Source organism: Chiloscyllium plagiosum, unplaced genomic scaffold (genome assembly GCF_037043375.1).
Source record: "Chiloscyllium plagiosum isolate Xiang-an unplaced genomic scaffold, Cpla_swu_hap1 HiC_scaffold_25, whole genome shotgun sequence".
NCBI lineage: Eukaryota > Metazoa > Chordata > Chondrichthyes > Orectolobiformes > Hemiscylliidae > Chiloscyllium > Chiloscyllium plagiosum.
Genome location: NW_028270163.1, coordinates 23,364,512 through 23,385,197, shown reverse-complemented (window position 1 = coordinate 23,385,197; position 20,686 = coordinate 23,364,512). Strand labels below are relative to the sequence as shown.

The 20,686-nt window shown below is 39.8% G+C and overlaps 1 protein-coding gene across 5 annotated transcripts in view; it reads right to left on the bottom strand.

Annotated features, from left to right (window-relative positions):
- Positions 1 to 674: 674 nt before the first annotated feature.
- The window catches only part of ndel1b (nudE neurodevelopment protein 1-like 1b), a 51,685-nt gene continuing 31,673 nt past the window's right edge, over positions 675 to 20,686 (bottom strand). For 2 of the 5 annotated variants that reach the window (XM_088000495.1, XM_088000496.1), the window contains exons 4-9: positions 19,920 to 20,068; positions 18,498 to 18,634; positions 16,534 to 16,704; positions 12,273 to 12,364; positions 10,893 to 11,044; positions 675 to 1,639 (exon numbers count right to left, since the gene is read on the bottom strand). In XM_088000495.1, the coding sequence (XP_087856621.1) occupies positions 1,552 to 1,639; positions 10,893 to 11,044; positions 12,273 to 12,364; positions 16,534 to 16,704; positions 18,498 to 18,634; positions 19,920 to 20,068 (789 nt within the window). In that variant the 3' untranslated portion in view covers positions 675 to 1,551. Of the gene's footprint in view, positions 1,640 to 3,313; positions 3,349 to 10,892; positions 11,045 to 12,272; positions 12,365 to 16,533; positions 16,705 to 18,497; positions 18,635 to 19,919; positions 20,069 to 20,686 lie in introns of all 5 variants that reach the window. The other 3 variants (XM_088000497.1, XM_088000499.1, XM_088000498.1) reach the window with 3 other exon arrangements.

Genomic DNA, 20,686 nt, shown 5'->3' with positions numbered 1-20,686 from the left:
CACGTGCGTGTGTGGCACTGTTGGGGGCTCAGCATTGTAACCCAAGTAACCTCTTGTTTCCCATTATGTTTTGGCTATTGATACACACCATGTGATGGTTACCACAGCCCATCTAACATCTGAACTTTCGGCTTCCACTTTGAGCATTGTCACTACCCTTTCCAAGTATTTATTTTACTCGAAACAGGGTTAAAATATTCAGAGCATGTGAATATAATAGAGTAGGCCATTTGGCCCCTCAAGCCTGCTTCTTCATTTATTAGGATAATGAATGATCCAAATAAAGCCGCAATCCAAATTCCTCTTGACCCAGATAATACTCTATTGTTGCTTAGCAAGAATCTGAAAAAGGATGAAAAATGATTTTTCATTATAGCCAGAATATTACCCAAATGTGACAAATTACTCTTAATATTAAGATTTTATTGAAAAGCAATCTTCAGACACCATTCTGCCTAAATCTAACAAACCTAAAAGGTAAAATGTAGAAATGAACAAAAAAAACTTGTATATAAAGATGGATAAGTTGATTTCTACTTCATACAAATTGGTAATCATGTCAATGCTGCATTTACAAAAATTCAGTAATGCACTGGTTAAAACAGCAAAATTTAGTGGCACTTCCTACTCAGTCTTTAGAAAGTAATCTTACCATATTATGACTACTTTGCACATTAACTGTTTAAACAACAAATTTATTTTCAGAAGTTTAGACAGCAGGTTCTACATAATGATATCGTATGATTTGTTACAACCGTGTATGGTAAACTGCTTCATTTATTAAACATGCCATATAGAATCTGAATAAATAATGCTACAAAGCCCAAGCTATGTACAAATATCTTGGGCAAAGTTATGTTTACAAACTTATATACAGTAAAATAAACAAACCAGCCAATGTAATTGTCCAAATTATGCAACAAAACAAAATGTCACAAGTGATCGAGTTGATGCATAGAAACAAAAATCAATGCTGTAAATAGTTCAAAAGTTTGTTTATACAACTTCAGTATCTTTTTTTAAAAACAAACCAATTTACACTTAATGCTTAAATATATCTTCATAAATTTGACTTTAGAAATCAAGCAAAAATTGTACAGTTTAACATAAAAATTACAGGAATTGGTGTTTTAAAATATCACCAAATCCAGGCACATAACTGAGAAACCCAGACTAACTATCTGGAGAGTCACACATCGTACAAGTGGTTTGAACAAATACCATATATACCATAGTTAGCTTTAAATATGTAGACTTTTCTCAATACCGCTTGGGGTTTCAATTGTTAATTCTCAATATACAAATCTGTTGTCATGTATAATAGGAATAGCATTAAAATCCCCATGAATGGTAGGATAATGGTAAATTAACTACACTGCAGTAACAGTATACCAGAGATTAAGAGGTAAACTGTTTAATAAACACAATCTTAAAGAATAAGCAAGATAATAATTCAGAAGTTCCTACACACCGCAGTGCACTCCATTTATAATCAGGGTTATCCGGTTTCTTGAATTAGATGGTTAAAAATAAAAGATGTAGTTTGACTGTTCAGACACTGAGTGGCAGCAAGCCTGGTGGTGAAGGTGGTGGTGCTGATCCAATTCCTACAGGTCCTTGTTCTAGACCATTTACTACCCTATATTCAACAAAAAAACAAGATATGAAACAGTCTCATACAAACTTTCTACACAGTGGTAGTAATTTACAGGTGTATCAGCATTCATGACAGTAACATTAAATGAGAAGCGTTCCTCAAATTATCAAGTCCATTCTTAGCTCTGGGTTCAGGAGAAAATTTAAATTATACAGATTCAATTTCCTTGTTGGGTTTGTTAATGGGTATAATTTTGAATTTTAGTATGTTTGTTTTCTGCACCACTACCTGGGGTTGAAAATTAAAGATGTACATTAAGTACGCTAGCACAAAAACTACAATGACATCATTTTCAAGTAAATTTAAATAGCTACCAAGTGCTACTAGACATCGATCCCTATCATACGCAATTGTAGCACAAAGCACATTGGATCAATCAATTTGATTTTTAAACCTTAATTGCCATAATATAATATTTTGGTTTGATTCAATGCCATTTGATGTGCAATTTGGAAACATTTTATAAAAATAAACCTAACCCAAGATGATTGGAATTCCTTCAAGTTGCCTGAAGTTTAAGAGTTTGATTTTGATAGGAGTTTCGGAAAGTGGAAATAGCAACATTCATATGAAAACCAACACAATAAATCATTAAATGACCAATTTGTCCAGATGCAACAGATTCATTGTAAAATTACACAGTGTATATTAGTTACTTCTGGAATGTATATAGTTTATATTTTTAGAAATTGTAAACATGCAGATCAGAAGACAGTAGCAAATGCACAACTTACTGTATATTTTAATGTAGGCACTTGTTAGTAGTGATTTTAAGTATAGCCATGCCTCAGCTTTTAATGTACAACAGACAAACCACAACCAGATAAGTTTAATAAAACATTACCCCTTCGGTATGAACCATTCTTTCCTTTCTTTAAATATTGTCCAGTTTTATTCTGATAATAAACTATTTAGTGATTAGTTGTTCAAATTGATTATTCCATTGCAAAGCTTAGCTAAAGTGCACAAAGCTTTCACTGAGTGTTTCCACATACATTTTAAACAAAATGTAAGTTTGATTTTCTTTCATTCACCATAACACTTAGCCAAGCAGGCTCAGTATGACGCAGAGTTGTTGGCACTTGACCAGAAAAGGTGTAAGGCTGGAAAGAAATCTACTCAAAATCTAAGTGTGTTCTGCAGTTACTCTTGCAAAGAAACTCCTAGGCAGAGTATACATGAACATGTGGAAAATGCTGTCACCTGTTAGACATGTGTCTGAAAAAACCTCAGTCATAATTTTGACCAATATCCTGATTCTTAAAACAGCTTGAACAGCCATTTTCCACATTCTATAGTGCCTCACTCAGCTTAACAGATATTATACCACACAAACAACTGTGTAAATGTTTCAACTGCAAAAAAAAAGATGCTTTTTCAACAAAAGAGAATTTTCCATCTTAGATACAATGTCCACAGATCATTTGGCAAGCCCTAAACATTGACTGAAAAAGCAAATGGTAAAAAAATTTGAAGAGCCACCAACAAGCATTCTATTTTAAATCGAGGTTCTTACAAATTGACAGAATACCAAATTCCCCGTGCAGTTAGTGGAAATTCAGCCTAAATCTAGTTGTTAATCCTGCTTTCATTTACTTCATTATTGTGCTTGCATGCAAGTGAACACTTGAAAAGGAATACAATAAAATTAATTACCCATGATAAACTTGGTGAAAAAGACTCTCTCTTTTCTGATAAAAGAAAAGACATACTGAATCAAATTTAAACATTTGTTGATTTCATGTTGAATTCTAAACCAGTGTCAGGCGGCTTAAATACTTAAAATCATTCTACATCTTAAAGCTAAAATCAGATTCTTGTTCAATCGATTATACCTAACTGAACAGGTTGGAAATTGTTGAAAGTTAGTGTTATGGAACTTTAATTTGTGGAATAATCCCAAATACTGCCCCACGTTGTCCCAAAAGGACAGGAATGAGCAGTTTGACAGTAAAAGAATGGACTGGATACAGCAGATAAAAGACAGAATGCCAGAGTACACCAAAATTACAGCACAATGCAATTTCATACTAATTTACTAACCTTTCTTTTGACCTCAGCTTTTACATGGGAGAATGCTATTTCGCAAATATTCTCACTTTTGTAGAGGTTGACTTCAATTGAAATAAAGTTTCACAAGAGTTCACAGCTCATCAATACCGCTCGAAGATTGCTCCTACTTGAGCCCAGATGCCAAGTATGGACTGGATATTTGCATGTACAGATTGCATTCTAAACTAAATTCCTGCTCATGCCTACATACCAATCAAGCACAAATCATTAGATAAAGAAACAGACATGGCATGCTAGCAGCTCTATCACTCCCTGACGTGGAACACAACTCACAATTTGAAACTCATTGAGGCCAAATAATCAACAGAGGCCACAAATTCAGGATCAAACCTGGAATTTTGTCTTCTAAATAGTATGACAGCTGGACAAGGTGTATCCACTGTGCCATTATAAGAGGCAATTAGACTCAAAATATTTCTGTTTTGTTAAAGATAGTACTACTAAATTAGAGCAAATTAGAAATTCAGTAAAGCTAAACTAATGTCAAACAAAACATTCAATTATTATTCAATTATATTTACAGAGAGACTTCACAGTTTGGAATAAACTTTCACTCTAATTTGCTTAGGTTTTTAACATTTTTTTTAAAAACAGTGATCAAAACTAATAATCCCTCTTCATAACTGAGTTACTTCTCCAAAATTCCAATATGCAGGAGAGAATAAGCATAAGCACAAGCATAAGACATAGGAGCGGAAGTAAGGCCATTCGGCCCATCGAGTCCACTCCGCCATTTAATCATGGCTGATGGGCATTTCAACTCCACTTACCCGCATTCTCCCCGTAGCCCTTAATTCCTTGTGACATCAAGAATTTATCAATTTCTGCCTTGAAGACATTTAGCGTCCCAGCCTCCACTGCACTCTGTGGCAATGAATTCCACAGGCCCACCACTCTCTGGCTGAAGAAATGTCTGTGCATTTCTGTTCTGAATTTACCCCCTCTAATTCTAAGGCTGTGTCCACGGGTCCTAGTCTCCTCGCCTAACAGAAACAATTTCCGAGCGTCCACCCTCTCCAAGCCATGTATTATCTTGTAAGTTTCTATTAGATTTCCCCTTAATCTTCTAAACTCCAATGAATACAATCCCAGGATCCTCAGCCGTTCCTCATATGTTCGACCTACCATTCCAGGGATCATCCGTGTGAATCTCCGCTGGACACGCTCCAGTGCCAGTATGTCCTTCCTGAGGTGTGGGGACCAAAACTGGACACAGTACTCCAATGGGGCCTAACCAGAGCTTTATAAAATCTCAGTAGCGCAACAGTGCTTTTATATTCCAACCCTCTTGAGATAATTGACAACATTGCATTTGCTTTCTTAATCACGGACTCAACCTGCACGTTTACCTTTAGAGAATCCTCAACTAGCACTCCCAGATCCCTCTGTACTTTGGCTTTACGAATTTTCTCACCGTTTAGAAAGTAATCCATGTTTGTATTCTTTTTACCAAAGTGCAAGACCTCGCATTTGCTCTCATTGAATTCCATCAGCCATTTCCTGGACCACTCTTCCAAACTGTCTAGATACTTCTGCAGCCTCCCCACTTCCTCAGTACTACCTGCCTGTCCACCTATCTTTGTATCATCAGCAAACTTCGCTAGAATGCCCCCAGTCCCTTCATCCAGATCATTAATATATAACGTGAACAGCTGCGGCCCCAACACTGAACCCTGTGGGACACCGCATGTCACCGGCTGCCATTCCAAAAAAGAACCTTTTATCCCAACTCTCTGCCTTCTGTCAGACAGCCAATCCTTAATCCATACCAGCAGCTCACCTCGAACATCATGGGCCCTCACCTTGCTCAGCAGCCTCCCGTGTGGCACCTTATCAAAGGCCTTTTGGAGGTCTAGGTCGACCACATCCACTGGGTTTCCCTGGTCTAACCTACTTGTCACCTCTTCAAAGAACTCCAACAAGTTTGTCAGGCACGACCTCCCCTTACTAAATCCATGTTGGGGACCGGGGAAGCGAAAATCATGGAGCAGGTGGAGGGCATGGGTGGTGTCCCGAACGTAGGTGGGGAGTTCTTGGACTAAGGGGGACAGGACGGTGTCAAGGTATGCGGAGATGAGTTCGGTGGGGCAGGAGCAGGCGGAGACAATGGGTCGGCCGGGGCAGTCAGGTTTGTGGATTTTGGGCAGGAGGTAGAAGCGGGCGGTGCGGGGTATGTGGGACTATGAGATTGGAGGCGGTGGATGGGAGATCCCCCGAGGTGATGAGGTTATGGATGGTCTGGGTGATGATGGTTTGGTGGTGGGGGGTGGGGTCATGGTCAAGGGGGCAGTAGGAGGAGGTATCTGCGAGCTGGCGTTTGGCCTCAGCGGTGTAAAGGTTGGTGCGCCAAACTACTACCGCGCCTCCTTTGTCTGCTAGTTTGATAGTGAGGTTGGGGTTGCAACGGAGGGAGTGGAGGGCTGCGTGTTCCGAGGGTGAGAGGTTGGAGTGGGTGAGAGGGGTGGGGAATTCAGGTGGCGGTTAATATCGCGGCGGCAGTCGGCTATGAAGAGGTCGAGGGCAGGTAGGAGGCCAGCACGGGGTGTGTTGGAGGCGTGAGAAGGGGTCGTCAGAGGGTGGGTGGGAATTCTGATTGAAGATGTAGGCGCGGAGGCGAAGGCGGCGGAAGAATTGTTCGATGTCTCTCTGCGTGTTGAACTCATTAATCCGAGAGCGTAGGGGAATGAAGGTGAAGCCTCTGCTGAGGACTGATCTTTCATCCTCCGAGAGTGGTAGGTCTGGAGGGATGGTGAAAACATGGCAGGGCTGGGAGCTAGGACCTGGTGTGGGGCTGGAGCTGGAGCTGGGTGTGGGGGCGGGGTTAGGCCTGGGGGCGGGGACGGAGATCGGTGTGGGGGTGGGGTTGGGCGTGGTGAAGGCGATAGGCGAAGGGGTGGGGTTAGACGTGGTGACGGATATAGATGTGGGGGCGGGGTTAGGCATGCAGTCAGAGATCGGCGAAGGGGCGGGGTTAGGCGTGGTGACGGAGATCGTCGTGGGGGCGGAGTTAGGCGTGGTGACGGAACTCGGCGGGGGGCAGGGTTAGGCGTGGAGATCGGCGTGGGGGCGGAGACATGCGGCGTTGTGGGCGTGTACGTTAGTGACGTCACTGGGGCGGAAGTGGCTGCGGCGACCACAGAGGCAGAGTTATTCCCCATAGCCGCGGAGGTCTGTGCAGAGGATACGCCTGGGCAATTTTCCATACTGTCAGGGAAATGTTCCATCAGGGCGTGAAGGCCTAGTGATAGTGTCACTAGACTATTAACCCAGAAACTCAGCTAATGCCCTCAGAACCTGTAACTATTTAGAATTAAGAAACAAAATGAACACGAAACTACTGCTCTGCTCACGGTCAGAAAAACCCATCGGGTTCACTGATGGGTCAAATCTTCCATCCTCACTTGGTTTGGCTTACATGTGATTCCAGAGCGACAATGTGGTTGGCTTTCAATTGTCCTCCGAAAGGGCCTAGCAAGTCACTCAGCTGTATCATAACGGTACAATGATTTTTCAAGGTGCATTTTGTCTCAATCTTCATTAAAAGTAAATAGCTTGTGAGGTCTTGGATTTTTTTTTAAAAAGTTGGAACAATAGAAGCAGCCTGTATGGAAGGAGTCAAGTCTCTCAGAACCATGATTCTTAGTTTTAGCTTTCTGCTAAAACTTGGGACTTTGAAGCTGGATGTGGCAACTCTTTAGATCTTTGTATTACAGCTAAAAACTGGGAGTTTTCTTCCTGTTGTTAGAATCACATGAGACAATCTATTTTACTGAATTTGCCTTTGCCAAGAGTGTGTTTATGGGATGTGACTATAGTGTAACAGTTAATTAGTAGTCTAATATTTTGTTAAGCATTTCAACACAGTTACAGCAGTTTGCTTAAATTTTGTCGGTATTTTAACTGCAGTGTAAAAATAAACTTGTTTAAAAGGTGAAAGCAAATTACTATGGATACAGCCTCCAGGATTACAGGTACTTGCACGATATACAAACAAAAACAGCTTTGACAAAGGGTCAGGTAGACTCGAAATATCAGCTCTTTTCTCTCCTTGCAGTTGCTACCAGACCTGCTGAGATTTTCCAGCATTTTCTCTTTTGTTTAAAGGCGAGTAGTTTGAATCAATCCAATTACATCTGGAACACAATACCTAACACTTAGCTTTAAAATAAGAAGTTAGGATCTACACAATCTTATTTTACTTTGAGGGGATTTCGTCTGCTCTATAACAGTATCAATCACTACAAAGTCTCAAAGAAATGAAACCAGGCGGACCACTTGGCATCGACCTAAGCAGTGGAAATGACAACAGCAGAAACAGCCCTGTTGACCCTGCAAAGTCCTTTTCACTAACATCTGGGGGTTAGTGACAAAATTGGGAGAGCTGTCTCATAAACCAGTCAAGCAATAGCCTGACTGTCATTTTCACAGAGTTATACCTGACATACAAGGTCCCAGACATCACCATCACCATCTCTGGATATGTCTCGACCCACAGGCAGGACATACCCAGAAGTGGCAGAATGTTGCCCGAGGAGTCCTCAACATCATCTCTAGGCCCCATGAAGTGTCATGGCTTTAGGTTTAAACATTGGCAAGGAAACGTTCTGCTGATTGCCACATACCGTCCTTACTCAGCTGATGAATCAGTACTCCATGTCGAGCAACACTTGGAGGAAACACTGAGGGAGATTTCAACGTGCACCACCAAGGGTGGCTTAGCAGCAGCATGACTGATCAAGCTGGTTAGATCCTAAAGTACATAACTGCTAGACTGGGTGTATGGAAGATGGTGAGGGAACCAAGTGGGAAAGTTTACTTGATCTCATCCTCACCAATCTGCCAGCTACAGATGGACTTTCCATGACAGCATCAGTAAGGGTTACCACACAGTCCTCATGGAGACAAAGTTCCGCCTTCACATCAAGAATGCCCTCCATTGTGACGGGGCTATTTATGAAATCTCCTTCCAGTGAGTTGTTTAATTGTCTATCACCATTCATGACTAGATTTGGCAGAACTGCAGACCTTAGGTTGGATGCATTGCTTGTGGAATCACTTAGGTCTGTTTATCAACACAAAGCTGCATAGCTGATGAGGGCCACAACAACAGTCACTATACCAATGCTGTTCGCAGCACATACTTCCAGTTTTGGAGGTCCACACAAAAAAATTTAGAGGGAATATAATTCGTTACTTGCTGCTTGACACACACTAGTCCTTTAACAGACTGACACCGATTTTTTAGGCACATCTGGTGATGCTCCAGGCATGCCCTCCTGCACTTATCATTGAGGCAGGGATGGACTAGGGGATATGCTGGGTTGCGAGGGTGCTGAGGGAAGGGGATTGCAATTCTGATTCTGATGGACCGGAGTGCTTCACGGATGCCCAATGGAGACTATTCTCAATGTGGAGACAGGACTTTGTGGTGGTCACTCCTGTAGACACTATTATAGACTGATGCATCTGTGAAAGGTAGATGAAGGAGAATGATGTCAAGTACATTGTTTCCTCTGTTGGTTCCTCCACCACTTAACATAGACCTAGTCTAACCTTTAGGACCTGACCAGCTTAGTCAGTAGTGGCTGACTCTGTGATGGACACCCAAAATACATACTGCGCCCTTGCCAACCTCAGTGCTACCTCCAAGTAGTGCACAAAATGGAAGAGTAGTGGTTCATCAGTTTGGAGGTGGGGGTGTGCCTCATTGTCAAAGTAGAGGATTGAAAAATGTGTTGCTGGAAAAGCGCAGGTCAGGCAGCATCTGAGTAGGAGAATCGACGTTTCAGGCATAAGCCCTTCTTCATACTTATGCCCGAAACGTCGATTCTCCTGCTCCTTGGATGCTGCCTGACCTGCTGCGCTTTTCCAGCAACACATTTTTCAGCTCTGATCTCCAACATCTGCAGTCCTCACTTTCTCAAAGTAGAGGATTTCCAAGGCAATGCCTTCCTGACTGTATTCCACACTGCTTGGTTGTTCTGCAATTGGGACAGGACATATACAGGAATAGCCATTGTGATATCTTGGCCATTGCCTGTGAGGCAAGGTCTGTGAGACAGCTCTCCCAATTTTGGCACTAGCCCCCAGATGTTAGTAAGGATGACTTCTGCAGTTTCGACAGGACTAAGTTTGCAGTTGGCAACCTGAGAGTCATTACCAGCTGGTTTCATCATTTAAGATTTTTTAGCAGATAGATAAATGATTTGCTAGATCATTTCAGAGGACAGTTAAGAGTCAAACACATTGCTATTGGTCTGGAGTCACACAGACTAGACCAGACAATGATGGAAAATTTCCCTTCTTAAAGGACATTAGTGAACCAAAAATGTACTTTTTCTAAAAAAAACAATTGACGATGCTCAGATGGTTATGAATAAATTTTTAATTCTAGATTTTTTTTTAAAATCCAATTTCACTACCTGTGGTGTCTCCAGAGTTATCTGCAGATTACTATTTCTTTATTACCATTGAATTACTGCCCCCCCCCCCACCGCATGCTTTAGGTAGGCATCTCATCTGTATACAGAATACTGCAGATTACACATTAACATTTGCCTGAAAGGGTGCAGTTTTGAGTAGAAAAGCAAGCTGCTATTTTTAAAAGCCCACACAACTGGTGTCTGCCAAGCAGGTTGGGTTAAAAACAAAAATCACTTCTTGAATATCTCAATAAATACATATATACTGTCAGCGTGCTGTAGTGATTTGGATGAATAAATAGTAAGCAATTAAAAGTGGGAATGGGGTGAAAAGAGAAAGGATGAAGGATTGCAGGAAAATAAATAAATCGGAAGCTGAATCCAGAAGAGATATCTACAGTGGCCTCTGAGGTATACAGCACCAAAAGGAGGTTAGACAATCCACACATCTTAGCAGCCATTCAACTAGTTTCTCACCCTTATTCCAGTCTTTTTCCCTTAAAGTAATAAATGCAATTTGTTTGAATGTTACCACTAAATCTGTTTCTACCATTCACTCAGGCAGTGTCTTCCAGATTCTCTCAACTTGCATTAGAAAATGTCCACCCACTTTTCTCCAGGTTTTTTAAACCAATACTCAATACTAGCAAAGTGTACCAGTGTACTAAAGTTTAATTAATTGCTGATTTGTTTTCTTAAAGAATGAATGATTGGCACTTTTGTGCGTATTAAATACTTACCCTTTGTCAAAATATGTTGCAAGACCTGAATTAGAAAACTTTGCACTGTTGACCATAGCAGAGGTGCCATTGCCATTCCCTGAACTGTAACTTTTTCTTGTTGCTTGGTCCTTTGCAAAATTTCTGCATGCTGCTAATTTTGATTCTAAGGCCTGAAAAAAGTCAACTGTTTGTTAGTGGGAAAAATTAAAATGAAAGAATTCCATACAACAGTTTGAATTAATAAAGGAACTCTTACTTTCCATTAGACTGTTCAAAGAGAATTCACGATAGCTCCCCCACCATCCCACCACAAAAATAGCACTGAATTTTTTTTGAACAACAATTTCAAAGTAACTAAGACAAGCTAGAAAGTAAAATATTGCCTGATCTATAATGCTTATACTTAAAATTTAGAACCATTGACAGATGACAAAAATCAGACCTGGCTCAATTGTGGATAGAGGAATATAGAATACCATTTTTGTCTTTTGAGCCTGTTCTGCCATTTGATGAGATCAAGGCCTATCTATAATCTTTGTTTTATATCCCTAAATATAAATGACTAACAAAAATCTATCAACTTCAAAATTAAAATGAACTGATCCAGCATCAACTATTGCTTGTGAACAAGTGTTCCAAATTTTTATCACACTTTCCTTTACTCAAAAGAGGCCTAGCTCGAATTTATTGAGTTTAATCTTGCAGAGTGGCTAACCTGGACTTTTATACAGCTGCGTGACCTCTTGCAATGCACAAAGAAACCTGAAATATCGTAGAAACAAGTACTTCTTGGCTATGAAGCATTTGAGATGGTAGTAATGAAAAGTCTTTCTTTTAAGTCTGCTAGATAAAAAAAAAATCCATAATTGCAAGACCCTTTGTGAATAAGTTTTGTACCAGTCCACCCATCCAGTGTTTGGATCTCAGCTGTCTCTAGCTTTTCAATATGGAGAACAAATCCTGATCTATTTAGTGACTATCTTAATAATTTTATGCTTCTACACAAGAGGGAAAAGAGTCTAAAACTCAAAGTTGATTTTAACATGTTCTGCATGAGCTCATAGTCCTTTCTTGCCAACAAATAATAAATTGTCTTAACCTCCCTTTACTCCACATCTGCTAATGATGACTCATGCTGCAGTTCAGACCCATGGTGGCACACGCTCAATTTAATACAAATGACCTTTCATCATCAGCAAAGCCAAGCACTGAATGATGACAGGCTGTTTAACCTGAAGGTCACACAAACGCGGAGGTTGCTGTTGAGCAGGAACTCTTGCAACTTTCTTTCTCAAATCCAGATCAACCGCAGTGCTCTCTTTCCCTATCAAAATGTATATATTCTTAAATATTAAAGATGTGGTATAATTCGAAATGTTAATTAGAAATAGTACTTACCCCTACTTTTCTTAAAAGATCCCCAACAATATTTAGTGCAGATATTCTTGCTGATGGAGTTAATGGTGTTGCACCATAGCCATTTGGTATAGCTAAAAACAATAAGCCTTAAAGTTTTTATACATGTAATATGAGTGCACGGATATACACACACATGAAAAACAGCTAAATTTAATAGTTCCCAAAGAGTAATCATTATGTGATTAACCAGTACTTGTTTCCCTGGTCGTTTCACAACCAACGTGAACTTTAAACCATTTTAAACAGCAGTCAACTAAATCTTCCAGCTAGTACTAATTATACTCTTGTTTAGCCTCATACACTACTGGCACGACAAATTTAGACTGCAGTTTTTATAAATAGCCTGCACCCCTACAATTTAAGGCACATGATGTTTGGACAAGGTGCTGGCAGTCACAAGGCACAGAGTCTGACCGAGGAAACATATGTGGCATCACAATTGAATGGAGTCCCATGTTTTCAGACACTGTCCTACCGAGATGGAGCAATGCTGGTGTTTTGAGCTTCAAAATGCTACCGCTTATATCAAATTAGTGCCACTTTCAATAACATGGCACTTAGCAAAAAGCAGGCACATATGCCACAGACATCATTTTGGACACCCTTCATGCTCAATCCAATTTTTGAATCAACTCATTCTAAAAGTGTGTTTAACCATATCAATTTTCAAAGGCAAGACAATGAGAAAACAAAAGCCACATGAAAATATTCAGATCAGATTTTACATTACTTGTGACAAATCTGTTCTTTCAAAATGTAGTGGCAGATGGTACTGACTCAAACCCAGTAACCAAATCAGACTGAAGCCTTTTTAAAAAGGATTACTATGCGTCCATTTCCCCTCTCCTCCGTGCTGTCACAAAACAAATAGGTTAGTGCTCAATGTTTGGATATTGATAGGAAAATACATGTACCGTAGAATCTATGAATTACTGACAAAATTTGTATACTGTCTGGAAAACTGTTGTAACCATGGCAGGCTCTCTTTCATTCATTCTCATTACTTAGAGTATTGGTCAGTGCTGACATGCATTTTAAAACAGCTGACCAAATCCTCTCCTTTTCCTTCTTTAGACCCAAAAGTAAATCAGAGCAAATGGCTTCTTAGCACCAGATAAATTTCATGAATTAAGCAGTGTTCTTGCAGAACAAGTTAGATGCACTTTATTGAAATTTTCCTCTTGATATATGTTGCTAATGTGCTACTGTTTTCATTCTTTGCTTTCGAGACCCCACCCATTTGCCTCTTTCCTCTGACTTAGTTTATTGTTCATCCAATTAGAGTCATAGAGACGTACAGCATAGAAACAGACCATTCGGTCCAACCCGTCCATTCTGACCAGATATCCCAACCCAATCTAGTCCCACCTGCCAGCATCCAGCCCATATCCCTCCGACCCTTTCCTATTCATAGACCTATCCAAATGCCTTTTAAATGTTGCAATTGTACCAGCCTCCACCACTTCCTTTGGCAGCTCATTCCATACACGTATGACCCTCTGCATGAAAAAGTTGCCCTATAGGTCTCTTTTATATCTTTCCCCTCTCATCCTAAATCTATGCCCTCTAGTTCTGGACTCCCCAACCCCAGGGAAAAGACTTTGTCTATTTATCCTATCCATGCCCCTCAATTTTGTAAACCTCTATAAGGTCACCCCTCAGCCTCAGACGCTCCAGGGAAAACAACCCCAACCCGTTCAGCCTCTCCCTGTAGCTCAAATCCTGCAACACTGGAAACATCCTTTCAAATCTTTTCTGAACCCTTGCAAGTTTCACAACATCTTTCCGATAGGAAGGAGACCAGAATTGCATGCAATATTCCAGTGGCCTAACCAATGACCTTTACAGCCGTAACATGGCCTCCCTCTTTAAATCTCTTCGCCCAAATGTTGGTTTATTCATCTTAGACTCAACCTTACAATGTACTAAAATGGTCTTAAAAACAGAAATAAAAAAAAACCTTATCTACAATCATAATTCAAAGTTTGTGAGAAGATTTGTAGCTCGGGTGCTCGTTGTTGTGGTTCTGTTCGCCGAGCTGGGAATTTGTGTTTCAGACGTTTCGTCCACTGTCCAGGTGACATCCTCAGTGCTTGGGAGCCTCCTGTTAAGCACTTCTGTGTTGTTTCCTCCGGCATTTGTAGCAGTTTGAATCTGCAGCTTCTGGTTGTCAGTTCCAGCTGTCCGTTGCAGTGGTCGGTATATTGGGTCCAGGTCAATGTGCTTATTGATTGAATCTGTGGATGAGTGCCATGATTCAATCAATAAGCACATCGACCTGGACCCAATATACCAACCACTGCAACGGACAGCTGGAACTGACAACCGGAAGCGGCAGATTCAACCCACTACAAATGCTGGAGGAAAGATCACAGAAGCGCTTCACAGGAGGCTCCCAAGCACTGAGGATGTCACCTAGACAGGGGACGAAACGTCTGCAACACAAATTCCCAGCTCGGCGAACAGAACTACAATCATAATTCTTGGTGAGCTCATTTTTGTGCAGCAATCACTATTCGGTCTTTAAATTTCATTTCATGCCATACAATGGCATTGTATAACTGTTTTGCTTTTATACAATTTTACTTGAAGAGTAGAATGAGGGTGTTATATGATATTTCAGTATAAACTATATAGCAATATGCCCATATGCATATTGGAAACTCCACCTTGAATCTTTGTACGCTAAGGACACCCTTTCCAGCTGTTGAGAATGAGACATTAGTTATACATCTCACATTAGAAAACAAATGTAGCCTCCAATCAACTCTGTTGCTCTGTTGTCCAAATTGTACTTTTGAACCAAGAATGACAGTACAAAGTGGTGACTAAAAATAAAGGAACAAGGAGGCCTGGAGTTTCCACTTGGTGTTGTTTATGACATGCAATGTTATTTTTACAAAATTACAGTCCTATAGAGTTTGCCCATTTGTGCCAATCTCTCAGGCTGTGCAGTGATGTGTGAAGGAGTACCAGCAGAAACTTGAAGTGAAAAAGCAAACACATTTCAAAGCAAGCAATTTTGGGCATAAATTTCAGATCATTGATTCCACCCAGAATGCAAAGTCTCAGAATATGTTACTTAAAACAAGCACTGAACACACTATTATAAATAATATCCTGTGATCGAACCCAGTTTCACCTGGTCTTGGTCCATGTATTGAATTTAGTAAGGCTGATCAACTAATAACTCAAGTAAATATTAAATGCTCACTTTTCAGTTTTTCTGATTACTCTATTAAAGAAATATTTTCAATATTTTATATTTTACATTATAAATTTGCACTAAATGGATTTATATTTAAACACAAAGCACTAGATTGTACTTGAACACTGCCAAGACCAAAATAGATCAATTTATAATTCTGCATTGAAACATACTTGAGCATTACTACTGTACCTATGAAACTGCTCAACTACACATTGTGTACACATTCCTTTATCCAAAGCCCTCTGAACCAGCTGGTTTTCAGATTTCAGAATAAGTGACAGTTTAACAGTGAAATTTAAAAAAAAAATCTTAAACAGCAGACACATCTGAGTGTACTATGGGCCCTGCGACAGAATTGACTCCTGCCAGTGCTGGGTCACGCCCCCACATCATATCAGTGTGATGTGGGTCAAGTAGGTGTGGAGTTGGGTTAACTGTTTGCATGCCAAACCACATTAATGAGAACAAAAAAACTTAAAATCTTCATCTTTTGGAACTTTTCGGATTTTGGATAAAGGATTGTCTACCTGAACCAGCATTAGCTCAACCCCTATCACTATCACTGAAATTAAATTGTGTTTAGCCAAGTGACTTATGACATGAACAGCATTCTGATTTCTTGGATTAGTATAGAGCACAGGTGGATGTAAACTCTCAGGATCCTTTCTGCATTTATATACTTATGTATCCCTAATGGCAATCTCAAGATTGAAATGAAGTTAGTATTTAGTTTGTGGAACACTGCCAAATTAGTTAATATAGCTCATTAATGCGGATGTTATTACAATTGGTTCTCTGATAGCTGATTGAAAAGGGAGTTGTTTTCCCAAATATGACTGATTCGAGTTGGTAGCCATCTTAATTTCTAAGAAATAAAAAGAAATTGCTGGAGAAATTCAGCAGCATCATGGAAAGAATTCCTATATGTCAGCTTACTTCAAACATAATAAGCAGCCTATACTTTTAAATGCACATACACAAACTCAGAATCAATGTTCTGGTGATGCTTCAAAAACGTACACCACATACCTTTGGGTGAAGCAAATCCATTGCCGGCAGTTCTTCCTACAGGCGTGGCTGGTAGAGAAAGGGACGCTTGAACAGCTGTATCCATCTTCTCACACTCTAGCGTTGGTGAACTAGGGGCAGATTTTCTTGTCACTTCCTGCCTTTCCCTGACAGCTAACTCTTGACGCAGATCTGCAAAAATATTCACAGCACCATGGTTGAACAAAAATTACGCTGAGTAAAAGTTTCAAATGTTAATTTAATATAATTTTAGTAGCTAAATGTTAAGATAAAGGTTACAACAACTCAATAACCAACTCATGTGTGCTACTGTCAATGACATCTCCAAATGGCTCAACTGGTATAAGAACTCATTACATATAGCTGTATTGACATGCACTTCATATTGAGCAACAAATAAAGAATCTAGTGTGGGAAGTTTTGTCTTGCTTACACTATTCCTCATTCCTGAAGAAGGGCTTATGCCCGAAACGTCGATTCTCCTGTTCCTTGGATGCTGCCTGACCTGCTGCGCTTTTCCAGCAACACATTTTCAGCTCTTGCTTACACTATTGCTAACATTGGTATTGCTGAGTGGTCTGAGGAAATGACTCATGTCTAGCTTGGTCCTGCTAACCTCTTTTCTGGACTTCTCAAATGCGAGACAGTTCAGTGTATTCATGTTTAATACTCCGAGTGCATAGTAGAACCAGAACATGCCTGTATGATAAGTTTATTGTAAATTACTGCTTCTTAGAGTGAGAAGCTTGGTTTTACTAAGATTGGGTTTATGGTGATGTCAAGCAACTATTGGAATAATCAAGCACAGGGAGGCCAGCAGTCAGAAAGCAGGCAACTAGAAACAAAGAAACTTTTTAATACTGTACCACATCACATTGCTGATGCTGGTACTACTGCAGAATTATTCCTGAATACAAGTATATTGCATTAAAAATCACCAATTCAGCATACTGATTTTTTTCCCTTTTTAAATAAAAAAGGTGAAGGGACTTGCATTTATACAGAGCTTTACAAGAATAGAAGACATGCCAAAGCATTTCTCAATGGGATACTTTAAGCATCGTCACTGTTGTGATGTAGGAATTATGTGGCAAAGGAATCAACTTTTGCAACCTCTGGAAAAGTACGAAAGCTCAAATTTATGTACACAAGTCCCAGCATTGCTTTGTTGTTATTTGTAAAATATGTCAGTATTATAGTTTAACACTATCTGCTTTAATTCAATGCTATTTGCCAATCTTCCTGTTGTGGCTTGCCTGCTCATGTGGCCTTCCTTTTGACACTTCTACTCTTGGCATCAGTTCCTCTCCCCAACCTACTCTGTTCTCAGTCTCATTTCCTGCCCTAACTGCTTGCTGCAACTTAACACCCTCTCCCGCAAAGCCTTGTCTCCTCCCTAGCTCCATGTCCCCATGGCTTGACTCACCTCACCTTGCAGGAGCTTCCTCCCAGGCCTCTTCCCATTTTCTGTTCTTGCTTTATGCTGTGCTTTTAGCCATTCCTGAACTCAAGTCCTCATCTCCAGTCAGCGACATAAGTTAGTCAGTGCAGTGGCTCCAGTTGACAGCTGCATTGACAATGTCCGCCACTAGATGGGGCTAGGTAAGTCTAAAAATACTCCAGAGTTCGTGTATTTTTCAAACTATGCATATGAGCTGCATTTCTTATGTTCATGATGCATTTTAGTTTGCAAGTTACGTCAGCTAGGAATGCATGTTTGTTACAGTATTTCAAGTTGTATATTGTTCTTTCTGGGCAAGAACTATTGCAAGGAACCCAACTTGAAGTTTTTAACTCTGGGATGCCCAGATTCACTTCAGAATTTTTAGGAACTGAACCATATAGTATGTAAAGACTCAACTGTATTGCACTTACATTTGAGGTTCCACCTTTAAAGTTTGTCTGCATTTAATTGATCCTGCTGAAACATTGTACTTAAAAATAAACTCCTGAATTGAACACACCTCGGGCTTCATCCTTTAACCTTTGAACAGAAACAAGAAGTGACTCCTTCTCATCAAGTTCACTTTCTAAAAATGCATTTCTTTCAATTGCTTGATTCAGCCGCTGTTCAAAGTCCTCTAATGATACTATGGTAGCCCTAAAAATGAGAAAAAAAAGACAAGTAATTCTGGGACTCACATTGGACAAGCTATGAAACAACAATACTGCTTCTTTGGGAAAAAAAAAGTGTTCCACTACTCAACATGAGTAATTAGTAATAAAGTAAAATTTACCAAAAGAAAAACCATTTTGCATATACTATATAATTAAGAATATTGACACATTTAACAATGCAAAATGATAAACTTAACCATTGTGAACAATCTTCTTGATGATGATAGTTGTTCATTTTCAACAGATTTTTAAAAAAAAGTTTAATTAAACACCGGGTGCATTTACTTGGTACCTTTAACTGTAGGAAACTATTCCAAGGCACTTCACAGGATGACAAATGGACAAAATTTGAGACCCATTCAATGGAAAAAATACAAGGAATGCTTAAAGAAGTGATTTTTTAAAGCAGCTGACTGAGATATAAAGAAATCAAGACGTTTGGAGATACAATTTGAGTCTAGGGCACAGGTAGACAAAACAAGATATAAATGATGTGAAGGCAGGCTGTTGGGGAAAAAGTTCAAGTTCAGAATTAAAGAGAGTACAGTTTTTGAGGGTTGCAACTCAATCACTTTGCAGACATGGAGATGGTCATGGAGAAATGTGAATATAAGGATGAGAAATTTAAAAACAAGACATTGGTGAATTGGGTACCAATGTAGGTCAATGGACAGAGAAACAATGTCAGTGTGACTTGGTGTGGATTAGGATACCAGCAGCAGAGCTAGTATGGATTTAAGTTTCTGAAGTGCATAAGAGGACAGGCAGGTGAAGATGGCATTGCAAACTTGCACGTAATTTAAATAATGAGGAAAAGTCCAATTAGGTCCAACATGCAACAATTTTTGCTTTAATGACTTTGCATGTAAAGTACAGGTCATTCTGCTACAATACATTTCGTTAATGCAAATTCGCTATAACACGATTAAAGAATTCGGATCACTTTCTATATTGTAAACTCTTAAAGTGTGTATTGGTTATAATGCCATTCTGGCCTCATTAGTTTATGAGTGCTATTACTCAATATTTCTTAAAACAGGATTGTATGAGAACAGAACTACTGTCTTATAGCAGAACTGACTGTAAAAGATAATATTTTGTATCATTGAGGACATAATAGAAAGAGCGTCCTTTAATCCTCAAAGGTTCCCTGGTGCATACCCAGAGTCAGACTCAAGTGTAAATATAGGCTTTCCATTATCAAGATATCAACTAAACAAATAATACTTAGTTTCATATTAATTTTCTTTGAAAAAGTAAGCTCTTACCTTTTGGCTCGTTCTAAATCATCATTTGCCTGCTCCAATTCTCTAACGTATTTATGCAGCTGATCTTTGATACCTCTCGTTTGACCCAAGTCATCTTCTAGCATAGATATCTGTTTATAACTCTGTGCATATTGTTGTTCAAGTTTCTCCTGAAAGTAAAACAGCAAAAACAAAAGAAATTCCCAAGATTGGTTTGGGGTAATTTAAAACTTTTAAAATCTAGACCACGTTTTATGAGCCTACACATAGTGATACCATGGAAGTCGCAGTCTCCTTTGGGGTGGCACAGTGGCTCAGCAGTTAGCACTGCTGCCTCACAGCACCAGGGACCCAGGTTCAATTCCAGCCTTGGGCGACTGTCTGTGTGGAGTTTGCACATTCTCCCCAGGTCTGCATGGGTTTCCTCCCACAATCCAAAGATGTCCAAGGTTAGGGGAAATGGCTATGCTAAATTTCTCTTAGCTTTCAGGGATGTGTCGGTTAGGTGCATTAGTCAGGGGTAAATATAGGATAGGGGGAAAGCGTCCGAGTGGGTTACTCTTTGAAGGGTTGGTGTGGGCCGAAGGACCTGTTTCCACACTGTAGGGATTCTATGATTCTAACCCAAAAGATTTCAAATTAGGTCCATTTGAATTAAATAGTTCACAAAGTTACAAATCACCTCAAATCAATCAAATAACCAACCAGGTTCTAAGCCTAAATAAACCACAATTTGAATTCCAGAAACAAATGATTAATTCCATCTAAAATTACCTTCCTTGATCAGC